Genomic DNA, 20,314 nt, shown 5'->3' with positions numbered 1-20,314 from the left:
CATGCTCATTCTCTCTTCTCTCTCTCTCTCTCTCAAAAATAAATAAATAAGCACCCAAAAAATTAACAGAAAAAGAAGAAGAGAAAACCATGTATCTTCAAGCACAAAATCAGTGCCATGAGAAGCTCCGTATGTGCAAGACCAGTTGAGGGAACAGCAGAGTCATGGTTGCTCCTCCTGGCCCAGGTGTGCAGCTGAATTCCAATGAGTTCTGGATTACATGTGGCAGCCTTTGACACATGCACAGAGGGACTGCTCAAATCGTGCATGTTCTATTATCACGCGCCGAACAGCCTAATCGTACAGAGAGACTTAAAGTTCTAAAACAAAGGTGAAGCCAGGGCGCCTGGGTAGCTCAGTCGGTTGAGCGACTGACTTCGGGTCAGGTCATGATCTCACGGTTTGTGAGTTCGAGCCCTGCGTCGGGCTCTGTGCTGACAGCTCAGAGCCTGGAGCCTGCTTCTGATTCTGTGTCTCCCTCTCTTTGCCCCTCCCCCACTCATGCTCTGTCTCTCTCTGTCTCAGGAATAAATAAACATAAAAAAAATTAAAAAAAAAATAAGAAAATAAAACAAAGCTGAAACTGTAAAAAAAAAATTGAACTCTTCTTTTTTGTTTGTTTGAATATAATTCATTGTCAAGTTAGCTAACATAGAGAGTATACAGTGTGCTCTTGGCTTTGGGAGTAGATTCCTGTGATAAGTTGAACTCTCCTAACTATTAATATAAACTCTACCTGTTGTAGCCAACAGCACAGAAGTTGAGAAGACAAGTTCTTAGAAGGCCAGCAGTGTTTGTCTGACATTGCCTAGCACAGCTCCTGGCACGAGAATACATGTGAATGACCGCCCTCGAGCTTAGTGTGTTGCTGCCTGCCTATCTGTGTGTCCCTGGACCGCAACATTGGGACCTGACAGTGGTGAGAAGGAAGTTAAATCATGCACATAGGTCACAACTGGATCCTATTCAGATGGGCAAAGTACTTATGCAAAGTAGTCGTCTGGGTACTGTTGGGTTATAAATGATTAAAGACATCATCCTTGACATCAAGTGATTTACAATCTTATCGAGAAGTAAGACCCACTCATAAATAATAATAATCACAATGGACTCTAAAGGAGAAGGTAGTACTTGAGGGAAGGATAAAATTGGGGAAAGAATTCGTAGATAAGGTGCCCGGTGTGGTGGGCTCAACACTGATTTGTCCAGCCTCACCTCAAGCAAGTGCCCTCACCACTTCCATCCCTCTCTCTCTGCCCCCCTGCATCTGCTCACAGGACGTGTCCCTCAGAAATGTCAGTCATGTTCACTCCTCTTCACCTTGCCTTTCCTCCCCACGCTGATCCTCCTGCCTGGAATGCCACTTCCACCTGTCAACCTTGACAACTCCTCCTCTTTGTTCAGGTCCTCCTTTAAATTCTTTCTCGTTTTTGTAGCTTTCCATCACCTGTCGCATGGTATGAGAGTTAGGTGGTCATACATCTGTCACCCCAGACTGAAAGCTCCTTGAGGGAGGAGATCTCATTTCTTTCATCTATATACTCCCATCACCTGGCATAGTGCCTAGCAGGTACCAGGTGCTCTAGATATGCTTTTGGAGCTGTATTATTGCACAGTGAGTGGTGCCTTTTGGCTAGACTCTGGGTAAGAGCATAAAGTAAGGAGAAATAGGCCATAAGACCTGCCTTCCTTTCTGCCCCTACATAAAAGATGCTTAACATCTCCCAAAGGAGACCATGAGGGTGAGGCCCTAATCCAATATAACTGGTGTCCTCACAGGAAGAGAAGGAAACACCAGGAATATGCATGCATAGAGGCACAACTATATAAAGACGAAGCAGCAAGAAGGCAGCCATCTAGAAGACAGAGAGAGTGGTCTCACAGGTAACCAACTCTGGCACCACCTTGATATTGGACTTTCAGCTTCCAGAACTGTAAGAAAATAAATTCCCTTTGTTTAACGCACCCAGGCTATGGCATTTTGTTATGGCAACCCTAGCAAACTAAGACAGCATCTTTACTTTGTGAATAAAACTCAGACATAGCGCTGTATGTCAGGCGTTGTTCTAAGCTCTTTACAGATGTTTAAACAATTAGAACGCTTTCCCACCAGGCCCAGTGAATCACCAGTGAATTCTCAACGGGTAGGAGGCAAGAAGAGTATACCTCCTTCTCCCTGGGGCAGGAGCTGGGAATTCAAAATCAATATTATTGGGGGGAAACAACACCCTCAGAGGTACATCGAGTGAAAACCACAGGTGGAGATGATGGAGATTAAAATTAATAACAATAGGAAAATAATAGCTACCAGTAATTGAGCACTGAGTTCAGAAAGGGTAAGCTACTTGCTCAACTGTTGAAAAGAATTAGAGTTCAGACCCAAATCTTTGCCTTTTTCTACTTGGCACACTGCTGGGGTAAGCAGACTGAGGTCACCGGCTGGGGCAGGGGGTTGGGGTGGGGCGATGGGGTAAAGGTTGAACAGGTGACTGAGCGTGTTCTCAATGGAGGAGATCAGTGGGCAGCAGGGAGGTAAGTTTTTTGTTTTTTAAGAAAAGGTGGTAGGGAAAATCTAATGACCTTCATTTGCCATGTGCAAATCCAATAGTTCTCGTTTATTTAGCTCCTCCAACATACCAGGCATTAAGCTTGAAACTCAGAACAGTTCTGAGAAGCAGATATTTGTGTATTTTAATTTTATGGACATGGAAACGGGAACACAGACAAGGTGAGAGACCTGCTCCAAGTTCAAGTAAGTGGCAGAACTGGAGTGGCGGACCTGGGAGGCTCCTAACCCCACCCCCGCCCCAGCTCATCCATTCTGCTTTGCAGGTGTAGCTACAGATTCTGCACCCACACTGTACGTATGGCCAGTGCATGTAGGAGGGCCTCCATGCTCGGACCAGACAAGTTACATATCCTGTCATGGTCTTTACAAGACTCCGCCAAAAGTATTAGCACAGAGCCGCTCTGCCCAAGAATGTTCCAAGGAGCCTGGGTTTCCCAAGATGTTCCATGGAAAAAGTTCTCTGCTTGGAAAAGTCTGGTGGAAGTGCTGCCTGTTATCCCTCCCTTGCCTCGGAGACTAACAGTGAACACTGGTAGATTCTAAAGGTTCTGCAGTTTAAAAAAAAAAAAAAAAAAAAAAAAGGCTCTTTCCTTCAATGAGGCCAAGGTCTCCCCAGTCTACTTGACCCAGAGGCAAGGTGTGTCAGTTAATATACTGGGCAGCACCTCTTAAGAGGTGTTGCAACGCAGGACTTTAAGAAGCAGATAGATAAACAGGATGGAGCTACTTTTGGAAACATTAACTAAAATGTAGGCTTTTTTCTTAAGAATTACAAAGGCCATTGATATTTACATTTAGTCTGCTTTCTACTGAGAAAATAAACAGTTAAAAAAAAATCAGAGGCAATAAACCAAACAAGGGAATTTGAGATTTGCATTCTCAAAATCTATTGGCTTATCCTAAAACCTCATGCTTCTGCCCCAACCCCATTCCATTCTCCAGATTTCCACCCACCCTCCCCTCTTTGGGTCTGCTCTCCAGCTACACCCAGCTGAAAGTGACCACAATTTACAATGCATCCAGCCCCGTACCCCCAGCCCTTACATTGCAGAAACAGTGATAGGGAGGCATCCGACCTTCTGCCCACAGCGCGGCCAGAACTGGCATATGTCAGAGAAGCAATGAAGTTATCTGATACAACAATCAACGATCCCTCTGCCTTTGGGTTAGGGAGGAGCACTCTAAAGACATTCCTATGGAAGGGTGGGGGTGGGGGTGAGACTGCCAACATTTCCTTTAAAACTTCCGGATTTGTGAGTACTGTGATTTTTCTATTTCTCTTTTTGCTTATTTTCGGCTTCTAATTCTCGACAATTAATTTGTAGCACTTGTGTTACAAAGGAGGAGGGGGTAGGAGGAGCGAAGAAAATGGGGAGAGAGGGGTGGGGGGAGAGGAGGAAGGAGGGGGAAGGGGGGAGGCATAGGGACGAGGGGGAGTTGGAGAGAGAGGGGGAAAACAGCTGAACAAGACAGGAGAAAAAGACTGGGTGGGGAAGACTTGGCAGGGGGGAAGGAGGAAGGGAGAGAGGCTAATGGGCAAGGGGGAAGGGAAGGAGGGGAAGAGGGAGGCAGAAGACAAAGAAAAAAGGGCAGGAGAAGGAGGGAGGAGAAGGGGAAAATCAATCATAAAATCTCCGAAGAAGAAGGTTGCATAAGCTCACCCGATAACATACACCGGTGTCTCCCAACACGGTCAGGTACAAGCCCTGACCTGCAACGTTCCCGTTTGCAACAACACTTTCCCAGCTGCGCCGTAACCAAAGCAACGCTCAGGCACCGGCGCGGCGATGCTTTCTCCTTACCCACTCGGAAGATCAGATCGTCTTCGATGGGATTCTCTTTTCGTTTCCCAGTGCTGTACATGCTCGCGGGTCTCTTCACCGCTTTCTGCTTGACATGGCCGCTCCCTGGGGACTTAACGCGCCTCTTCACGCCCTCGGTGGTGGGAGACACGTCGGCCGACCGGATCACCTTCAGCTTGAACGGGCTGCCTCGGATGTGCTGGTCGTAGAGTCGCAGAGAGAGGGTAAAGTCCCCTTCCTTCTGGACAGTGTACAAAAACTCGTACGTGCCGTTTTTGTTGTCGAGTATTTCTCCGTCCGCCACGCTGCCGTCGGGCGTGCTCAGCTCCGCCGTGATGTAGGCGTTGCCGGTCTTGCACAGCTCCCCGTCTTTGTCCTTGGTCGTTATGGTAACGGACATGGGCTGCCCGATGATGGTCTGCCGCAGCCCCTCGCCCGTGGCCACCGTCTCGGAGGCGACGGCGTTGGTGGTTAAGATCGTCCCGAGGTTGTGGATGGACTTCTTGAGCCCTTCGGTCTCCACGATGAAGTCCAGCTGATCATTTTCACGCGGGTGCAGCGGGAAATCCTGGTCGGCCAGTTCGTTCAGCTTCTCGCTCATCTGCTTCTTCACGAGCAGCACCTCTGTCTCCGTGCCATGGTTCAGGGCCTGCGCGGTGAAGTTGCTGCAGCTCTTTATGTTCTCCTGCCCCTCGAGCAGGGTATCCAGCTGCGACTGAAGGACCTGTGGGGTCAAAAAGCGAGGCCGGGTGAGCGCTTCTCAGCTCACTGCATGGTGCGCGCTTGGCGCGCCGGGGCAGCGCCCTCCGCGGGCGGCTACCGCGTCCTGCACCTGCCCCCGCCGGTGGTTCTCCGCAAGTGGTATTTAATTTGGCCCACTGAACCAGCTTCTAATGCAGGATTCTGAATTGCATTCGCAGTACCTTCTCGTTCCCTTCCGCCTCGCCCAGACTCTCCCACACACATATTTCTTGGGTCATGTGTTTTTGCTAGGGACAAGCAGAAACGTCACCACCAGGAGCCGGGAAAACAAATTGCTATGCCTGGCATCTGAACTATTAATTATTCAGTATCTCTCTGTAATGTCCTAAATTCCCCTGTTACCACCCAAAGGAACAGAAACCAAACAAAACTCTCCACACCCGGAATAGCAGAAGCTTTTGATTCCTGGTTTTGTGACTGGACATGTTAAAGGCTGCAGTCAGGGTTCACTTTGAAGTTGACTAACAGGTTGGTGTGGATGAGAGAGCAATTAAGAGACTATTAGACATTATAACTTAAGGAAGGAAAATAATCCAGTTTAACCCTAAATCCTGAAAACATTACTTTATATTCATTCTTGCCTTGTGTCAAATCATAAATTGGTACTTAAGGTTACAGAATCATAGAAGTTTGCCGGAAAGAGGAAGGAAAAAATAGCTGGGTGTGCCATGAAATGAAAACTACTGTTTACCATAAAACAGTGACACCTAAGGACCCATCCAAGTCCCCTTTGCTGTTCTTAGAACACAGTAAGCTGGTGCAGTGAAATACCGGGGGTATCATGTCTCTTACAGGATTATCTACAAGAATGGCTGGAATCTTACTTTATGTTTGAGGCCATAGTTGACTTCCAGTTCCATAAGCAGCACGCTCTTGCGCACGTTTAAAGTCTTCTGGAGCTCATCAAAGGTAGAATGGATGTCATCCACAATGCTGGCCTTTTGGTTGGTTAACTGATGAATGATTTCTGAGATGAACTGAAGGGCAGAATCTATTTCTGGGAGCCTAGAGGACAGTCATTAAAGATCATTATTTAGCATCAACCCAGAAATAGCAAAACATCTACCTAAACACTATGTTTTGTCAAAAAAATATTTTCTTTGCCTTTCATTATCTTTAAAAAGTAATAACTGAAGAACAGAATGAATAAGATATGACATAATTACTGCCTTTGAGAGAAGAGACTCTGAGGGTCCATGTGTACTTCAAGTGTTCAGTCATCTAATTTTACTAATTGATGGTACAAAGCCTTGAGGCTCTCTGAACCCCATGGCTTCTCCTCACTCTGAATCAAGCCTTCTCAAACTTAACACTATAATATTGTAGGTCACATACTTCTTTGTTACAGGGGACTAGCCTGTGTGTTATAGGATGTTTAACAGCATCCTGTCTTCTACCATATGCCAACAGCAGCACCCCCCCCCCCCAAATTATGACACCAAACTGTCTCCAGGCATTGTCAAATGTCTCCTGGGGGTATGCGTAATTACCCACAATTGAGAACCAGGTTCTAAATGTATAGCTAATCCTAATTAGTTTTATCCTAATCATATGAAAAACTCATCCAAATTCAGTTTCCTGAGAACATTTTTCAAGTTTCCAAGTTCCTTTAATTATTATAGAATAACCACACTTTTCTCATTACAACTATTGGTGACAAGATTTACTTTCAGCTGGTTGTTTATTTCCTCTCTTTGGTCTTTCTTTTGTATCACACAGCTACTCTGTTCCCTCATTTCCATGCCAAAGAGAAAGCCTGGAAGCAGGAAAACATAAGGAAAATCGAGCAATCACTGATCAGTACCATTTGCTGGGCTCAAACAGAGAGGAGCCAATGACAGTAAACACAATGGTCCTGTATATGTCAAGAAGAGCAGCTAAGAAAGGCTCCTCAGAGAGCCTGGTTTCAGGCATGAATTTCAGAAGATCTGCTGAGAGCATTTTCCTGGAATGTATTTTATTCACTTAATCATCCTAAGGTACTGAAACAAAAATGCCACCCCTCTTAACATAAGGACGTTGGAATTTGACCAAGGGGTAGGGGGTGATCCTAATCACTTGCTGGGGTTCATGACTACAAACACACAAAGGAGAATTTATTTAGGGAGCATGAGCCCACGGAGACAAGAGATCGGGAGGCCAAGCCTCACACAAGACAGCCAGGGGGAGGTGTGTGCACCTTTTGTTGACGGCATCCAACTGGACCTGGAGTGAGGCCTTGTGTTGCTCTACCACATCCTTGAGGGGGACTGTGGGGTGTTCTGCGTGCTCCCCCTCAGTGCACTCTCGACACATGGCGGTCTCACAAGACTGGCAGTAAAAGTCCATCACCTGCAGGTAACACAAAAACAATTCCAGGTTCAAGGCCACTAACTGAGGGCTTACTGGGCACTAGGCCTGTAGTAGGCATCCTCTCATTTCATTCTCACAGCTTTCCCAGGATGTAGGCGGTATGTCCAGTTTCACAGAAGAAAAGGAAGGATACATTTTTAAGTGCCAGGTCTCAGAGATGGGCCAAGCTGCAGCGGTGGCCACAAAGCCTGATTTTCTGTGGTTACTCCCCTAGAGCAGAACAGTGTGGGGCTGCGATGCTCCAACTTCTTGATCTTAGGACCCTTTGCCACTCTTCATAAACTATTGAGGACTCCAAAGTGCTTTTATTTATGTGCATTGTATCTACAGACATATTAAAAACTGAAACAAAAATTTTAAAAAGTAACTAAAAGCAATAATAAGCCCACTCGATGTTAACATGAATAATATAAAACATGAAAAATAACTGTATTTTGAAAAACAAGAAATTTTGTGACAATGATGGCATTGTTTCCCACTTAAAAAATTTTCTTCAGGGGCGCCTGGGTGGTTCAGTCGGTTAAGCGTCCGACTTCAGCTCAGGTCACGATCTCACGGTCCGCGAGTTCGAGCCCTGCGTTGGGCTCTGGGCTGATGGCTCAGAGCCTGAAGCCTGCTTCTGATTCTGTGTCTCCCTCTCTCTCTGCCCCTCCCCCGTTCATGCTCTGTCTCTCTCTGTCTCAAAAATAAATAAACGTTAAAAAAAAATTAAAAAAAAAAATTTTCTTCAGTGTCTGGGTTAATAGTAGACAGCTGGATTTTCATATCTGCTTCTGCATTATATCTGTTGTGATTACACACATCATGTTGTCTCTGGAAAATACCACTGTACACACTTGAGAGAACAAGAGTGAAAAAGGCACATAATGTCTTAGTATTATTTTAAATACAGTTTTGATCTTATGGACTGCCAACCCACCCCCACAAAGGGTTGGGGGACCCATGAGGGTTCCTGGACCATACTTTGAGAACTGATACTCTTTCTATAAGAGACAAGCCGGAGTGCTTGGGTGGCTCAGTTGGCTAAGTGTCCAACTTCAGCTCAGGTCATGATCTCACGGTTCATGAGTTCAAGCCCCGCATCGGGCTCTGTGCTGACAGCTCAGCGCCCGGAGCCTGTTTCAGATTCTGTGTCGTCCTCTCTCTCTCTCTCTCTCTCTCTCTCTCTGCCCTCCCCCGCTTACACTCTGTCTCTCTCTCAAAAATAAATAAACATTAAAGAAAAAAGAGATATAAGCTGTACTGAACAATTTGTATCCTGGCTCTACCCCTTATGTAAAGGTTACCACTTATGTAACCTCAAATTTTCCTTTGTCAAATGGAGACGATAATAGTAACCTAGAACTCAAAACTGCACAAAGAACTCAGATGTGGCACTGGCATGATGTAGCAGCAGCAATGATGATGATGATGATGATGATGATGATGGTGATGGTGATATCATCAGCTTATAGGAAAATAAAGGTACCTTATCCTGATTATGATGAACTCTCAGTAACAATATAACACAAAGCCTATTAAGTCAGTTTCCTTGGGAAGGCATTTCCCTATTCTCTCGGCTGAAAATAATTTTGAATTCCCAAGATACTCTTGGAGGGATCTTTTTCTTGAAGTATAACACATGTACAGAAAATGGCATCAGTCAGGGCACCTGAGTGGTTCAGTCGGTTAAGCGTCTAACTTCGGCTCGGGTCATGATCTCACCACCCGTGAGTCTGAGCCCTGCATCTGGCTTTGTGCTGATGGCTCAGAACCTGGAGTCTGCTGCAGATTCTGTGTCTCCCTCTCTCCCTTTGCCATCCACCGCTCTCGCTCTCTCTCTCTCAAAATTAAACATTAAAACAATTTTTTAAATGGCATAAGTCTTATTAAAGGTTAGTGGATTTTCATAAAGTGAATCCTCCTACCAAAGCACTTTTATTTATACCTCAGTTTATGAAATATTTATAAGGTTTTAAGTTCCTGAGCACAGGAACTCTCTTACAAAAAGCCTAATTCCTTACACAAAGTAAGTATTCAAAAACTACTCAATGAATGAATTGAATGCTGTCTATAAAAGATGCATTTTAGAGTCAAGGACACAAATACATTAAAATTAAAAGGGTAGAAAAAGATATTCCATGCAAATAGTAGTCAGAAGAGAACTGGAGTGGCTATTCTGAGACAAAATAGATTTTAAGACAAAAGTTGTTACAACAGACAAAAGAGGACATTCTGTAACTATAAGATGATAAATTCATTGAGAAGATATAACAATTATAAACAAATATGTACCCAACAACAGAGCCCCCAAATATATGAAACAAAAACTGACAGAGTTGAAGGGAGAAATGAATAGTTCAGCAATAATAGTTGGAGATCTCAGTACCCCACTTTCATTAATGATAGAACAATTAGATGGAAGATCCATAAAGAAATAGAAAGTTTGAGAATTATAAACCAACTAGGCCTAACAGACATATAGAACACTCTATTCACTAACAGAATACACATTTTTGTCAAGAACACATAGGACGTTCTCCAGAGTAGACCATATATTGGGTAAAAACTCTCAATAAGTTTTAAAAAGATTAAAGTCATACAAATATTTTCTCTAGCCACAATGAAATCAAATTAGAAATCAATAATAGAAGGAAATCTGGAAAATTAACAAATATATGAAAATTAAATAACTTACTCTTACACATTGAGTCAAAGAAGAAATCACAAGGGAAATTAGAATATACTTTGAGATGAGCAAAAATGAAAACACAATATACAAAAACTTATGAGAGAGTTCTCAGAGCAAAATTTTAGATGTAAATGCCTAGTTTAAAAAGAAGAAAAATCTTAAATCAATATAGCCTAAGGTTCGACCTTAAAGAACCAAAAAAGAGGAACAAATCAAAACCAAAACAAAAAGAAAGAAAATAATAAAGATGAAAGTGGAGACAAATAAGATAGAAAAGAGAAACAGAGTAGAGAAAATCAATGAAACCAAAAGTCGGTTCTTTGTAAAGATCAAAAAAATTGACAAACAGGATACTAAGGACAGTTGTATGCCAACAAATTGAATAACATAGATAAAATGGACAAATTCTTAAAAACATACAAACTAATAAAACTGACCCAAAGAAGAAATAGAAAATGCGAATATACCTATAATAGGATATTGAACCAGTATTCCAAAAATGTCCAATATAGAAAGCCCATGACCAGATGGCTTCACTGATGAATTCTGCCAAATATTTAAAGAAGTATTAACATCAATCTTTCCAAATTCTTCAAAAAATAGAAGAGGAGGAAACATATCCTAACTTATTCTATTAGGCCAGCAATTCCCTAACACAAAAGCCAAAAAACATCACCAGTAAAGTTCATATCCCTTATGAATATAGATGCAAAAATCCTTAACAAAATACTAGTAAACTGAATCAAGCTACATATAAAATGGGTTATACAATACGGTCAAGTGGAGTTTATCCCAAGACTGCAAAGGTAGTTCACATACAAAAATCAACATATGTAATACACCACACCAATAGAATAAAGGGGAAAAAAACTCCACATGGTCATCTCAATTGAGGCAGAAAAAAACATTTGACAATTTCCAACACCATTTCATGATAAAAACACTTATCAATCTAGAAATAGAAGAAAAGTTCCTCAACTTGATAAAAGGTATCTACAAAAATCCTATACCTAACATTATACCTAATGTTAACCCCCTAGGATACGGAACGACACAAAGATGTTCACTCTTGCCATTTATATTCAGCAATGTACTAGAAATTCTAACCAGGGCATTTAGGCAATAAAAAGCAATAAAATGCATCCAAATTGGAAAGGAAGAAGTTAGAATTTCTCTATTCAGAGATGATATGAACTTATATACAGAAAACTAAAGAATACAACACCCCCCCCCACAAAAATATTAGGCCTGACAAATGAATTCAGCAAAGTTGTAGGATACAAGATCACCAAACAAAAATCAGTTGTATTTATATACACTAGCAATGAACAATCCAAAAATGAAATCAAGATAATTCCATTTATAGTAGCATCAAAAAGAATATAAAATACTTAAGAATACATTTAACCAAGAAGGAGTAAGACTTGTACACTGACTTCTACAAAACATTGTTGAAAGATACTAAAGAATACCTAAATAGTGGAAATGAATGTAAAGATATCCCATGCTCATGAATAGGAAGACTTAATACTGTTAAGAGGGCAACATTCCCAAAATCGATCTACTGATTCAGTGAAATACCTATCAAAATTCAAGCATCCTTTTTCCACAAAAGTGAACAAACTATTCTCAAAATTCAGATGGAATTGCATGGGACTCTGAATAGCCAAAACAATCTTGAAAAAAAAAAAATTGGAAGACTTCGACTTCTCAATTTCAAAAGGTGGTACCAAGATAGAGTAATCAGAATACTGTGTTGCTGGCATAAGGACAGACATATAGATAGATGGAATAGAATTGACAGTCCAGAAATTAAACCATACATTTATGGTCAACTGATTCTTGACAAGGGTGCCAAGATCACTCAATGGAGAAAAGCGGTCTTTTCAACAAATGATGCCAAGACAACTGGATATCCACATGTAAAAGAATGAAGTGGAATGCTTACCTCACTCTACATACAAAAATTATCTCAAAATAGATTAACAACCTAAATGTAAGAGCTAAAACTATAAAACTCCTAGAAAAGAAAACATAGGAGTAAACCTTTATGACCTTTGATTAGGTAATGGTTTTCTAGATATGACACCAAAAGCACAAGCAACAAGAAAAAATAGATAAATTGGACTTCTTCAAAATAAAATCTTGTGGATGAAGGGTACTATCAAGATACTATCAAGAAAGTGAAAAGAGGGGCACCTGTCTGGCTCAGTCAGTAGAGCATGCAACTCTTGATCTCGGGGTTGTGAGTTCGACTCCCATGTTGGGTGTTGAGGTTACTTAAAAATAAAATCTTTAAAAAAAAGAAAGTGAAAAGAATAGGAGAAATATTTGCGATTCATATATCTGATAAGGATGTAGTATCCAGAACATATAAAGAAACCCTACAACTCAAGAACCCAATTCAAAAAACTGGCAAAGCACTTGAATAGACATTTCTCCAAAGAAAATATACAAATGGCCAATTTGCACACACAAAAAATTATGCTCAATATTATTAGTCACTAAGGAAATCCAAATCAAAACCACTATGAGATACTTTATACTGATTCGGGTGGCTAGACTCAAAAAGTCAGATAATAACAAGTGTTGGTGGAAATGTGGAAAAATCAGAACTTTTATACTTTGCTAGTGGGAATGTAAACTGGCACAATCACTGTGAAAACAGTTTGGTGGCTCCTCAAAAGTAAAATACAGAATTACCATGGGACCCAGGAATTCAATTCCTAGGTATACACCCAAGAGAACTATAAACATACATCCACACAAAAATTTGTACACGAATGTTCATAGCACTATTCATAATAGCCCCAAAGTGGAAACAACATGAATATCCATCAACTAATGAATGGACAAATAAATTGTGGTATATCCAGACCATGGAATATTATTTTAGTCATAAAAAGACATGAAGTTTGGCCATATGGTACAATATAGATGAACTTTGAAAACATTATGCTGAGTAATAGAAGCCAGACTCAAGAGGCCACATAATTTACGACTGATTTGTATTAAATGTCTATAATGGCCAAATCTTGCAGAGATAACATGCATACTGGTGATTGCCAGGGGTTAGGGGTAGGGGGGAATGGGGAGTGGCATGATGAAAAAGTTCTGGAACTAGTGGTGATACTTACACAACCTCTTGAATACACTAAAAAAGACTGAATTGTATACTTTAAAAATTTTTTTTACATGTTTTTATTTATTTTTGAGAGACAGAGACAGAGTGTGAGTGGGGGAGGGGCAGAGAGCGAGGAAGACACAGAATCCAAAGCAGTCTCCAGGCTCTGAGCTGTCAGCACAGAGTCTGATGTGGGGCTCGAACTCATGAACCTCAATCATGACCTGAGCCAAAGTCAGGTGCTTAACTGACTGAGCCACCTAGGTGCCCTTGAATTGTATACTTTTAAATGGTTAAACTGTTTCATTTTATGTTATGTGAATTTTCCCTTAATTAAAAAATTAATTTTAGGGGCGCCTGGGTGGCTCAGTCGGTTGAGCGTCCGACTTCAGCCCGGGTCACGATCTCGCGGTCCGTGAGTTCGAGCCCCGCGTCGGGCTCTGGGCTGATGGCTCAGAGCCTGGAGCCTGCTTCCGATTCTGTGTCTCCCTCTCTCTCTGCCCCTCCCCCATTCATGCTCTATCTCTCTCTGTCTCAAAAATAAATAAACGTTAAAAAAAAATTTAAAAAAAAATTAATTTAAAAAAATTGCATTAATTAGTTTAAAAAAATGCATCTTTGAAGAGAGAGCTACACACATAGGTGATTGTCCCTGGTTTGGAATCCTAAGTGTTTCTTGGAAACAAAGGCCCTAAAATCATTCTAAAGTGTGAACAACTAGTCATTCCCAAATGTTTGTGCTCAGGATCTGGCAGCTTTGACTCAAGCTGAGAGTTAATTGCGTCAAGCGTGAGACTCAGCTGAGCTCATCCATCTTGAGTGAGATAATACTGGTGTTTGTTCTTGGGCGGCTGGGCCAGGGGCCAGGACTAGCTTATTTTTGTTGACAGGTAGACACTACTTGTGAAGATGACAAGGCAAGACCATATGCACTACTAACATGCTAGAAAGGGTGGTCAGGGCCTTGGAACAGCCCTGAGGATTGTGGAAGTGGGGACTTGTTAGTGATAGGGCATTCTTAATGAGGATCTCTTCTTTGTACCTCTTAACATCCTTGTTAGTAAGGTGCCTAAGCAAGCCATAACAGGGTTTAATGATCATTTGCGGTTCTGGGACCATGAGGCATGAGCTCAAATGTCTGCTTTACGTGCAAAGAACCTCTTAAATCACTGACCATTATTCCCATTTTTCTTTGTATTTGGACAATGCAGCCATGGCAGTTTAATTAGAAGACAGAGAGTGTCACAGCACTTAAAGTAAATGACAGGCTTTCATCCACATGTGCTAATCAGCACCAGGCAGTTTATGAGGACAACATCCTGCTTTATTGTTAATTACCCAATTTTATTAACCTTCAGATGCTTGAATTGTTTTTAAAGATTTACCCATGGCAATTAACTGCAGCAATTTATCTGCAATATTGCATGCATTTGGCTTGAATATGCAATGAGGACCTCTGTTTCAAAGCAGCAGCAGTGAACTACAATCTATGATAAAACAATAGAACGATTCAAGGCACACGCTGTTAATTTCCAAGACCTCTTGCTGGTTTATAAATTTTATGATTCCAAAGAATCATAATGACCCAGCAAAGAGAAATCAGCCAAAACATACTTTAAATAGCTTCATCTACCTTAAAGAGGTTCAAATTCTAGATAGATCTAAATTTTAGTGGATTTGATGTGATGCATTTGGAGAGAGACAAAGGGAAGTTTTAACCTAAAGGATTCTTTAACTTTGCTGGAATCAGCATCTCTAAGACAGATTCTGCTTAGCAGCTGGTGGCATCCAAGGGTCTCTATTGCTTCTATACCCTTCTCCTTTCTATACTGAATATACAGTGTGGAATGACTAATTAAAAAATGAAAGTCTATATAAACATACAAGCATACCCACATATTAGCATAAATGTCATCTGTTACCAAACCATCAATTTTAATGGCTACCCAAGAGTCAGGTGTACGGACTTACCATAATTTAGCCATTTCCCTAATATTGCACATTTAGATTATTTCTAATTTTTACTCTAATCTAAAATTTTCAATGAACATTATTATATCTTCATTCTTTTCTCCAGCTATTTCCTTAGAAATATTTCTACTAGTGGAATTACTGAATTAAAGGACAGGAAGTTGTGTAAAACACTCATTATAGTTCGACAAACTGACATAAACTTTCTGAAGAGCAATTTACCCTCCCACCCACAGCAAATGAAAACATCTCCCCATATCCTCATCAGCACTGCTTATTATCTTTAAAAATCAATTTGAAAAGATGTGATTATTTGTGAAGCTTGACATTTCTCATACTATTATTAGCCATTTATATGTCCTCTGTGAATTTTCTGAGTTCTCTGCTCATTTTCTTTTGTGATGTTCATATTTCCTAACTCTTAATTCTTTTGTGATGTTCATGTTTTTCCTGATTCTTAATTCTTACATAGTAAGGATTTGTTGGGGTATTTTAATTAAGAATTTTACAGTTATTTTCATGAACTGAATGATTAATAGTTTTCTTTTTCTGTCTTCACTAGATTTTGGTATTAAAGTTATGAGTATATCACGAGTGAATTAGGGAGTTTTCTATCTTTTCTTAAGATGCAGACCACACTATGAATCATATTTGTTTTACACATATTTGTTTTGAAGGAATTAGGTTTCAAATAAAGTTTTACCAGTTTCTTGCAAAATTAGCAGCCTACTCGGGTTTTCTTGATCACTTCCAGTTTCCTAGATAATCATCCATTTCGTTCAATCTTTCAAGTATATTAGCCTTTAGCACCTAGCATTGATATATTTGTTCTAAAATATTCCTTTTACCTGTACTGGTATCTCTTTGTTAGAGTCCTAATTTGATATATTTTCCCTTTTTTGTTTTACCAGATATCAAATTATTTCACTAATTAAAAAAACCAGCTCTTAGGTTTATTAACTCAATTGTTTTATTATTTTCAAACGAAGTTTATCTCTATTATTTCGTGTTCCATATATTTACTTAGTTGTTTTCCCTAGCTTGTTGAATTGAACTCCTTTCATTTTTTTAATAAACATTTATTTATTTATCTTGTGAGAGAGCGAGAGAGAGAGCATCGGAGAGAGAGCAGGGGGAGGGGCAGAGAGAGAGGGAGAGAGAATCTCAAGCAGGCTCTGCACTGTCAACACAGAGCCCGACGCAGGGCTTGATCCCACAAACCATGAGATCATGACCTGAGCTGAGCTAGAGCTCCTCTAGGAGAAGACAGCCTCAGGGAGAGCCAGTGTGAGAAATGGTCATAAGAAGAATGCTCAACTAATTGAAGGCACCATTTAAAGTTTCCTTTACAAAACTTACATGGTAATTCTCCCTTGGAGTACACTGCATGGGAAACTGTGGCTATTGACAGCCTGGTGTGCTTTCAATTAAATAATTAATTAAAGATACGTAGGGGCTCCTGGGTGGCTCAGTCGGCTGAGCGTCCAACTTTGGCTTGGGTCATGGTCTCACGGTTCATGAGTTCGAGCCCCACGTGGGGCTCTGTGCTGACAGCTCAGAGCCTGGAGCCTGCTTCGGATTCTGTGTCTCCCTCTCTCTCTGCCCCTCTCCCATTCGCGCTCTGTCTCTCTGTCTCCAGCTTCCCCGTGCCAACAGCCTCCAAACAGCGCATCCCTAAAGCTTTCCCTTTTGTCTGCGGTAGAGCTTTCCCACTCCTCTGCCTGCCTTTGAGTCTCTACCAAAACAGAAGTGACGGTGGCTGGTTCCTTGTTATAGCAAGCTCAGGATAGACAGTCTCTGTTTGTTTCTACATTTCCATGTAGAAGATACTGTGCTTAGTGCTAGCAATATAATGGTGAACATGGTCCCTGACCTTCTGGAGCTCACTTTCTAAAAGTAAGGCCAGAAGATCAACAAATACACAGATGAAGGCAAGCAGAGCATGGTGGATGCCAGGAAGGAAATCCAGGAAGTGATGTAATGGCTAATAAGTGGGTGTCAGAGGTTGGTTTGCCTCAGTTACAGAAGACTGCTCTGTGTGGGAGCAAGTTGAGCAGAGACATGAAGGATGAGGGTGAGCTAGCCAGGGAGCATTCCGGGCAGAAGGCACAGAGAATAATCAAGCCCCAAGGTGGGAAGCCACTTGGCAAGTTCTAGGCCAGTGAGGCTGCCGTGTGGTGGGCAGAGAGAGTGGCATGAAATGAGGTCAACAAACAACAGTCATGGCTAATAATTATTCCTTTGCTCTAACAATTAATAGCTTGCTCGATAGTGGTTTTACTAGACCCATGCCTTCTATTATAAGCAGCTTCTAATACTTTTGAAGTGGCCATTACAAAGAAAAAAGTGAATAGTCACTGACGAGAAATAATCTTCATAGCTAACATTTATCAAGAGCTAACTATAATGCTTTATATGACTTAAACATTTACTTCTCCAAGTAATCCCATGTACTAAATACTATTATTTAATTTTTTTAATGTTTATTTATTTTTGAGAGAGAGAGAAAAAGAGTCTAAGCGGGGGAGGGGCAGAGAGAGAGAGGGAAACACAGAATCCGAAGCAGGCTCCAGGCTCCGAGCTGTCAGCACAGGGCCCGACGCGGGCCTGGAACTCACAAACCGCGAGATCATGACCTGAGCCAAAGTTGGATGCTTAACCGACTAGGCCACTCAGGGGTCCCTAGTAAATACAATTATTACTTCTTCTTTACAGATGAGAAAGTGAGACACAGAGAACTTAATAAACGTGCCAAAGCTGACACAGGAATAAGTTGAAGAGCGGGGTTTGAACGAGGCAGTTGAAATCCAAAGCCAGTGCTCTTGTACAATGTGGCCTCTTCAGGTGACATAGCTATTGTGAATCAGTTCTTTAATGGTACACACAGGTTCTCCTAAGTTTATATCACCTATTATGCTTGCTAGTAGCAGAAAATACGCTTGAATTCAAAATCTAGAATCTATTGTCAAGGATTCACACATCTTCAAATTCTATTTATTATTAAGGATTAGGGCCTAATGGAGCAGGAGAAAAATTTCCCTCAAAAGAAAAACAAAGAGCTGTAATTAATTAATATTTTAATAATCATTCTCAATTTGCAGCACGTATCTATTTTTAATCTTTATCCAGAATTTACTATATAGATATTTATGTGGGTCAAGAATACCCACTGTGCAAATAGTTATGGGTTTGCTCTCCTGGGGAAACTAATAATACATGCTAATAGACACAATGAAGATTGATCTGATCATTTAAATGAATTTGATCAGAGCAAGTAAGCAGGCAAAATAGCCTGAGCACTGCTAAAAATGCCTTCTAATTACTCATTTTCCAGGTGGAGTTCTGCTTTAGCGTATAACCTCTGATTGCCCGAAGCCTACCCAAATCAAAGCAGTCATGCCCCCAGGCCGCGTCTGCAATCCGCTCACTTACATTTCCATCGTGGTTTGGGCAAGAGAGAGGCTTTCCGGCAGCCACAGCGGTGACCGTCTCCAGGATGGAGGACTCCTCAACGTTGCTGCCGGGAGTTCGCTGCAGCACGTCCATCAGGTTCGTGATGAAGAAGTTGTTCTGGAGCGCGGCCACCCCCTTCTCGGGCAGGATGGAGGTCTGGCGGCACACTGGGCAGGAGAGGGTTAGACTGTGGGCGGGAATGTAGTTCTGCAGGCACCTGTTGCGGGAGCAGAAGCAGGTGGACTGTCAGCACAGTGGGCTCTCGAGCAAGAGCAGGACCACCTCTTCTCACAGGTACCATACATTCTCTGCACCTACATGGGTTATTTGCAGAAACTCCCTGTGTAGTTTTCTTTTCTAGGAAAATAAGATTTCAGCAACCAAGAGGTAATGTGTACTCCCGCGCCCCTATCAACTGATCAGGCAAAGGATAACCCTCAAGGAAAAGAGTAACATCATTGACTTTGGTAGTGTTCTGGGGAACCTTGCCCCAAATGAGCAGCATTGGCCTCTCCGGGGAACTTGGAAGAAGTGCAGAATCTTAGGTCTTCCTCCAGGCCTGCTGAGTCTGAATCAGGTGATTTATATGCCTATTAAAGGTTGCAGGGGACACCTGGGTGGCTCAGTCGGTTAAGCGTCTTTGGCTCAGGTCATGATCTCGCAGTTTGTGAGTTCAAGCCCTGTGTTGGGCTCTGTGCTGACAGCTCAGAGCCTGGAGCCTTTTTCGGATTCTGCGTCTCCCTCTCTCTCTGCCCCTCCCCGCTCACACTTTGTCTCTCTCTCTCTCTTAAAAATAAATAAACATTAAAAAAATTTTTAAAAAGGTCGCGAAGCATTGCTCTACAATATCCAGTGTCATGTTCACAGATTTGTGGATTTTTACAATGAGGAGAAACAGGTTGAAGTTTTCTCTTACTGTTGAAATACTTAAATTAAGCCACAGGTAAAGTAATTACTAACAAACTTCATATGTGAAATTGCTCATGTGCTAAGTTAAATAAGAAGGTAAAGATGTATTTTGATAACTGATTAACTCAATGGAACAACTACTCAAGAAGGATAAAGAAATGTGTTTTCATATATAGCAAATGGCATATTCAGTTAATTTTTAATTATTTCATACACATAGTTGCATACAAAAGCATAAGCAGATCTCCCATGTTAAAAACACCTCCCAGTGGAGGGGCGCCTGGGTGGCTCAGTTGGTTAGGCATCTATCTGACTTCAGCTCAGGTCACGATCTCACGGTCTGTGGGTTCAAGCCCCATGTTGGGCTCTGTGCTGACACTCAGAGCCTGGAGCCTGCTTCGGATTCTGTGTCTCCCTCTCTCTCTGCCCCTCCCCACCTCATGTTCTGTCTCTGTCTCTGAAAAATGAATAAACCTTAAAAAAAAAAAAACAAAAAAACACCTCCCAGTGGAAATGTTTTGTTTGAAGCAGGGATAGGACACCCGGAGTCATACCAACATGATCTCTTCTTGCCTCTCCTCAAAAGGCATCAACTTAATTCATTTAATTAGCAAAATGCATTGCTAGTAATGACTTATATAGATCCTGCTCACTAGATTCACAGTACTTGCAAAAACCATATGAAGTAGGTACTTTATTTA

At 41.6% G+C, this 20,314-nt stretch overlaps 1 protein-coding gene across 12 annotated transcripts in view; it reads right to left on the bottom strand.

Annotated features, from left to right (window-relative positions):
- The window catches only part of TRIM2 (tripartite motif containing 2), a 160,516-nt gene that overhangs the window by 32,787 nt on the left and 107,415 nt on the right, over positions 1–20,314 (bottom strand). For 11 of the 12 annotated variants that reach the window (XR_009616131.2, XM_060653972.3, XM_060653975.3 and 8 more), the window contains exons 3-6: positions 18,684–18,921; positions 7,313–7,464; positions 5,958–6,138; positions 4,372–5,095 (exon numbers count right to left, since the gene is read on the bottom strand). Coding sequence is in view for 11 of the 12 variants with exons in the window: in XM_060653972.3 (XP_060509955.1) it covers positions 4,372–5,095; positions 5,958–6,138; positions 7,313–7,464; positions 18,684–18,921 (1,295 nt within the window). In the remaining variant the exon portion in view is untranslated. The remainder of the gene's footprint in view (positions 1–4,371; positions 5,096–5,957; positions 6,139–7,312; positions 7,465–18,683; positions 18,922–20,314) is intronic. The other variant, XM_060653977.2, reaches the window with a different exon arrangement.

Source organism: Panthera onca, chromosome B1 (assembly GCF_046562875.1).
Source record: "Panthera onca isolate mPanOnc1 chromosome B1, mPanOnc1 haplotype 2, whole genome shotgun sequence".
Taxonomy (NCBI): domain Eukaryota; kingdom Metazoa; phylum Chordata; class Mammalia; order Carnivora; family Felidae; genus Panthera; species Panthera onca.
Note: the sequence above shows the minus strand (reverse complement) of the source record. Positions and strands in the feature narration are given on the sequence as shown.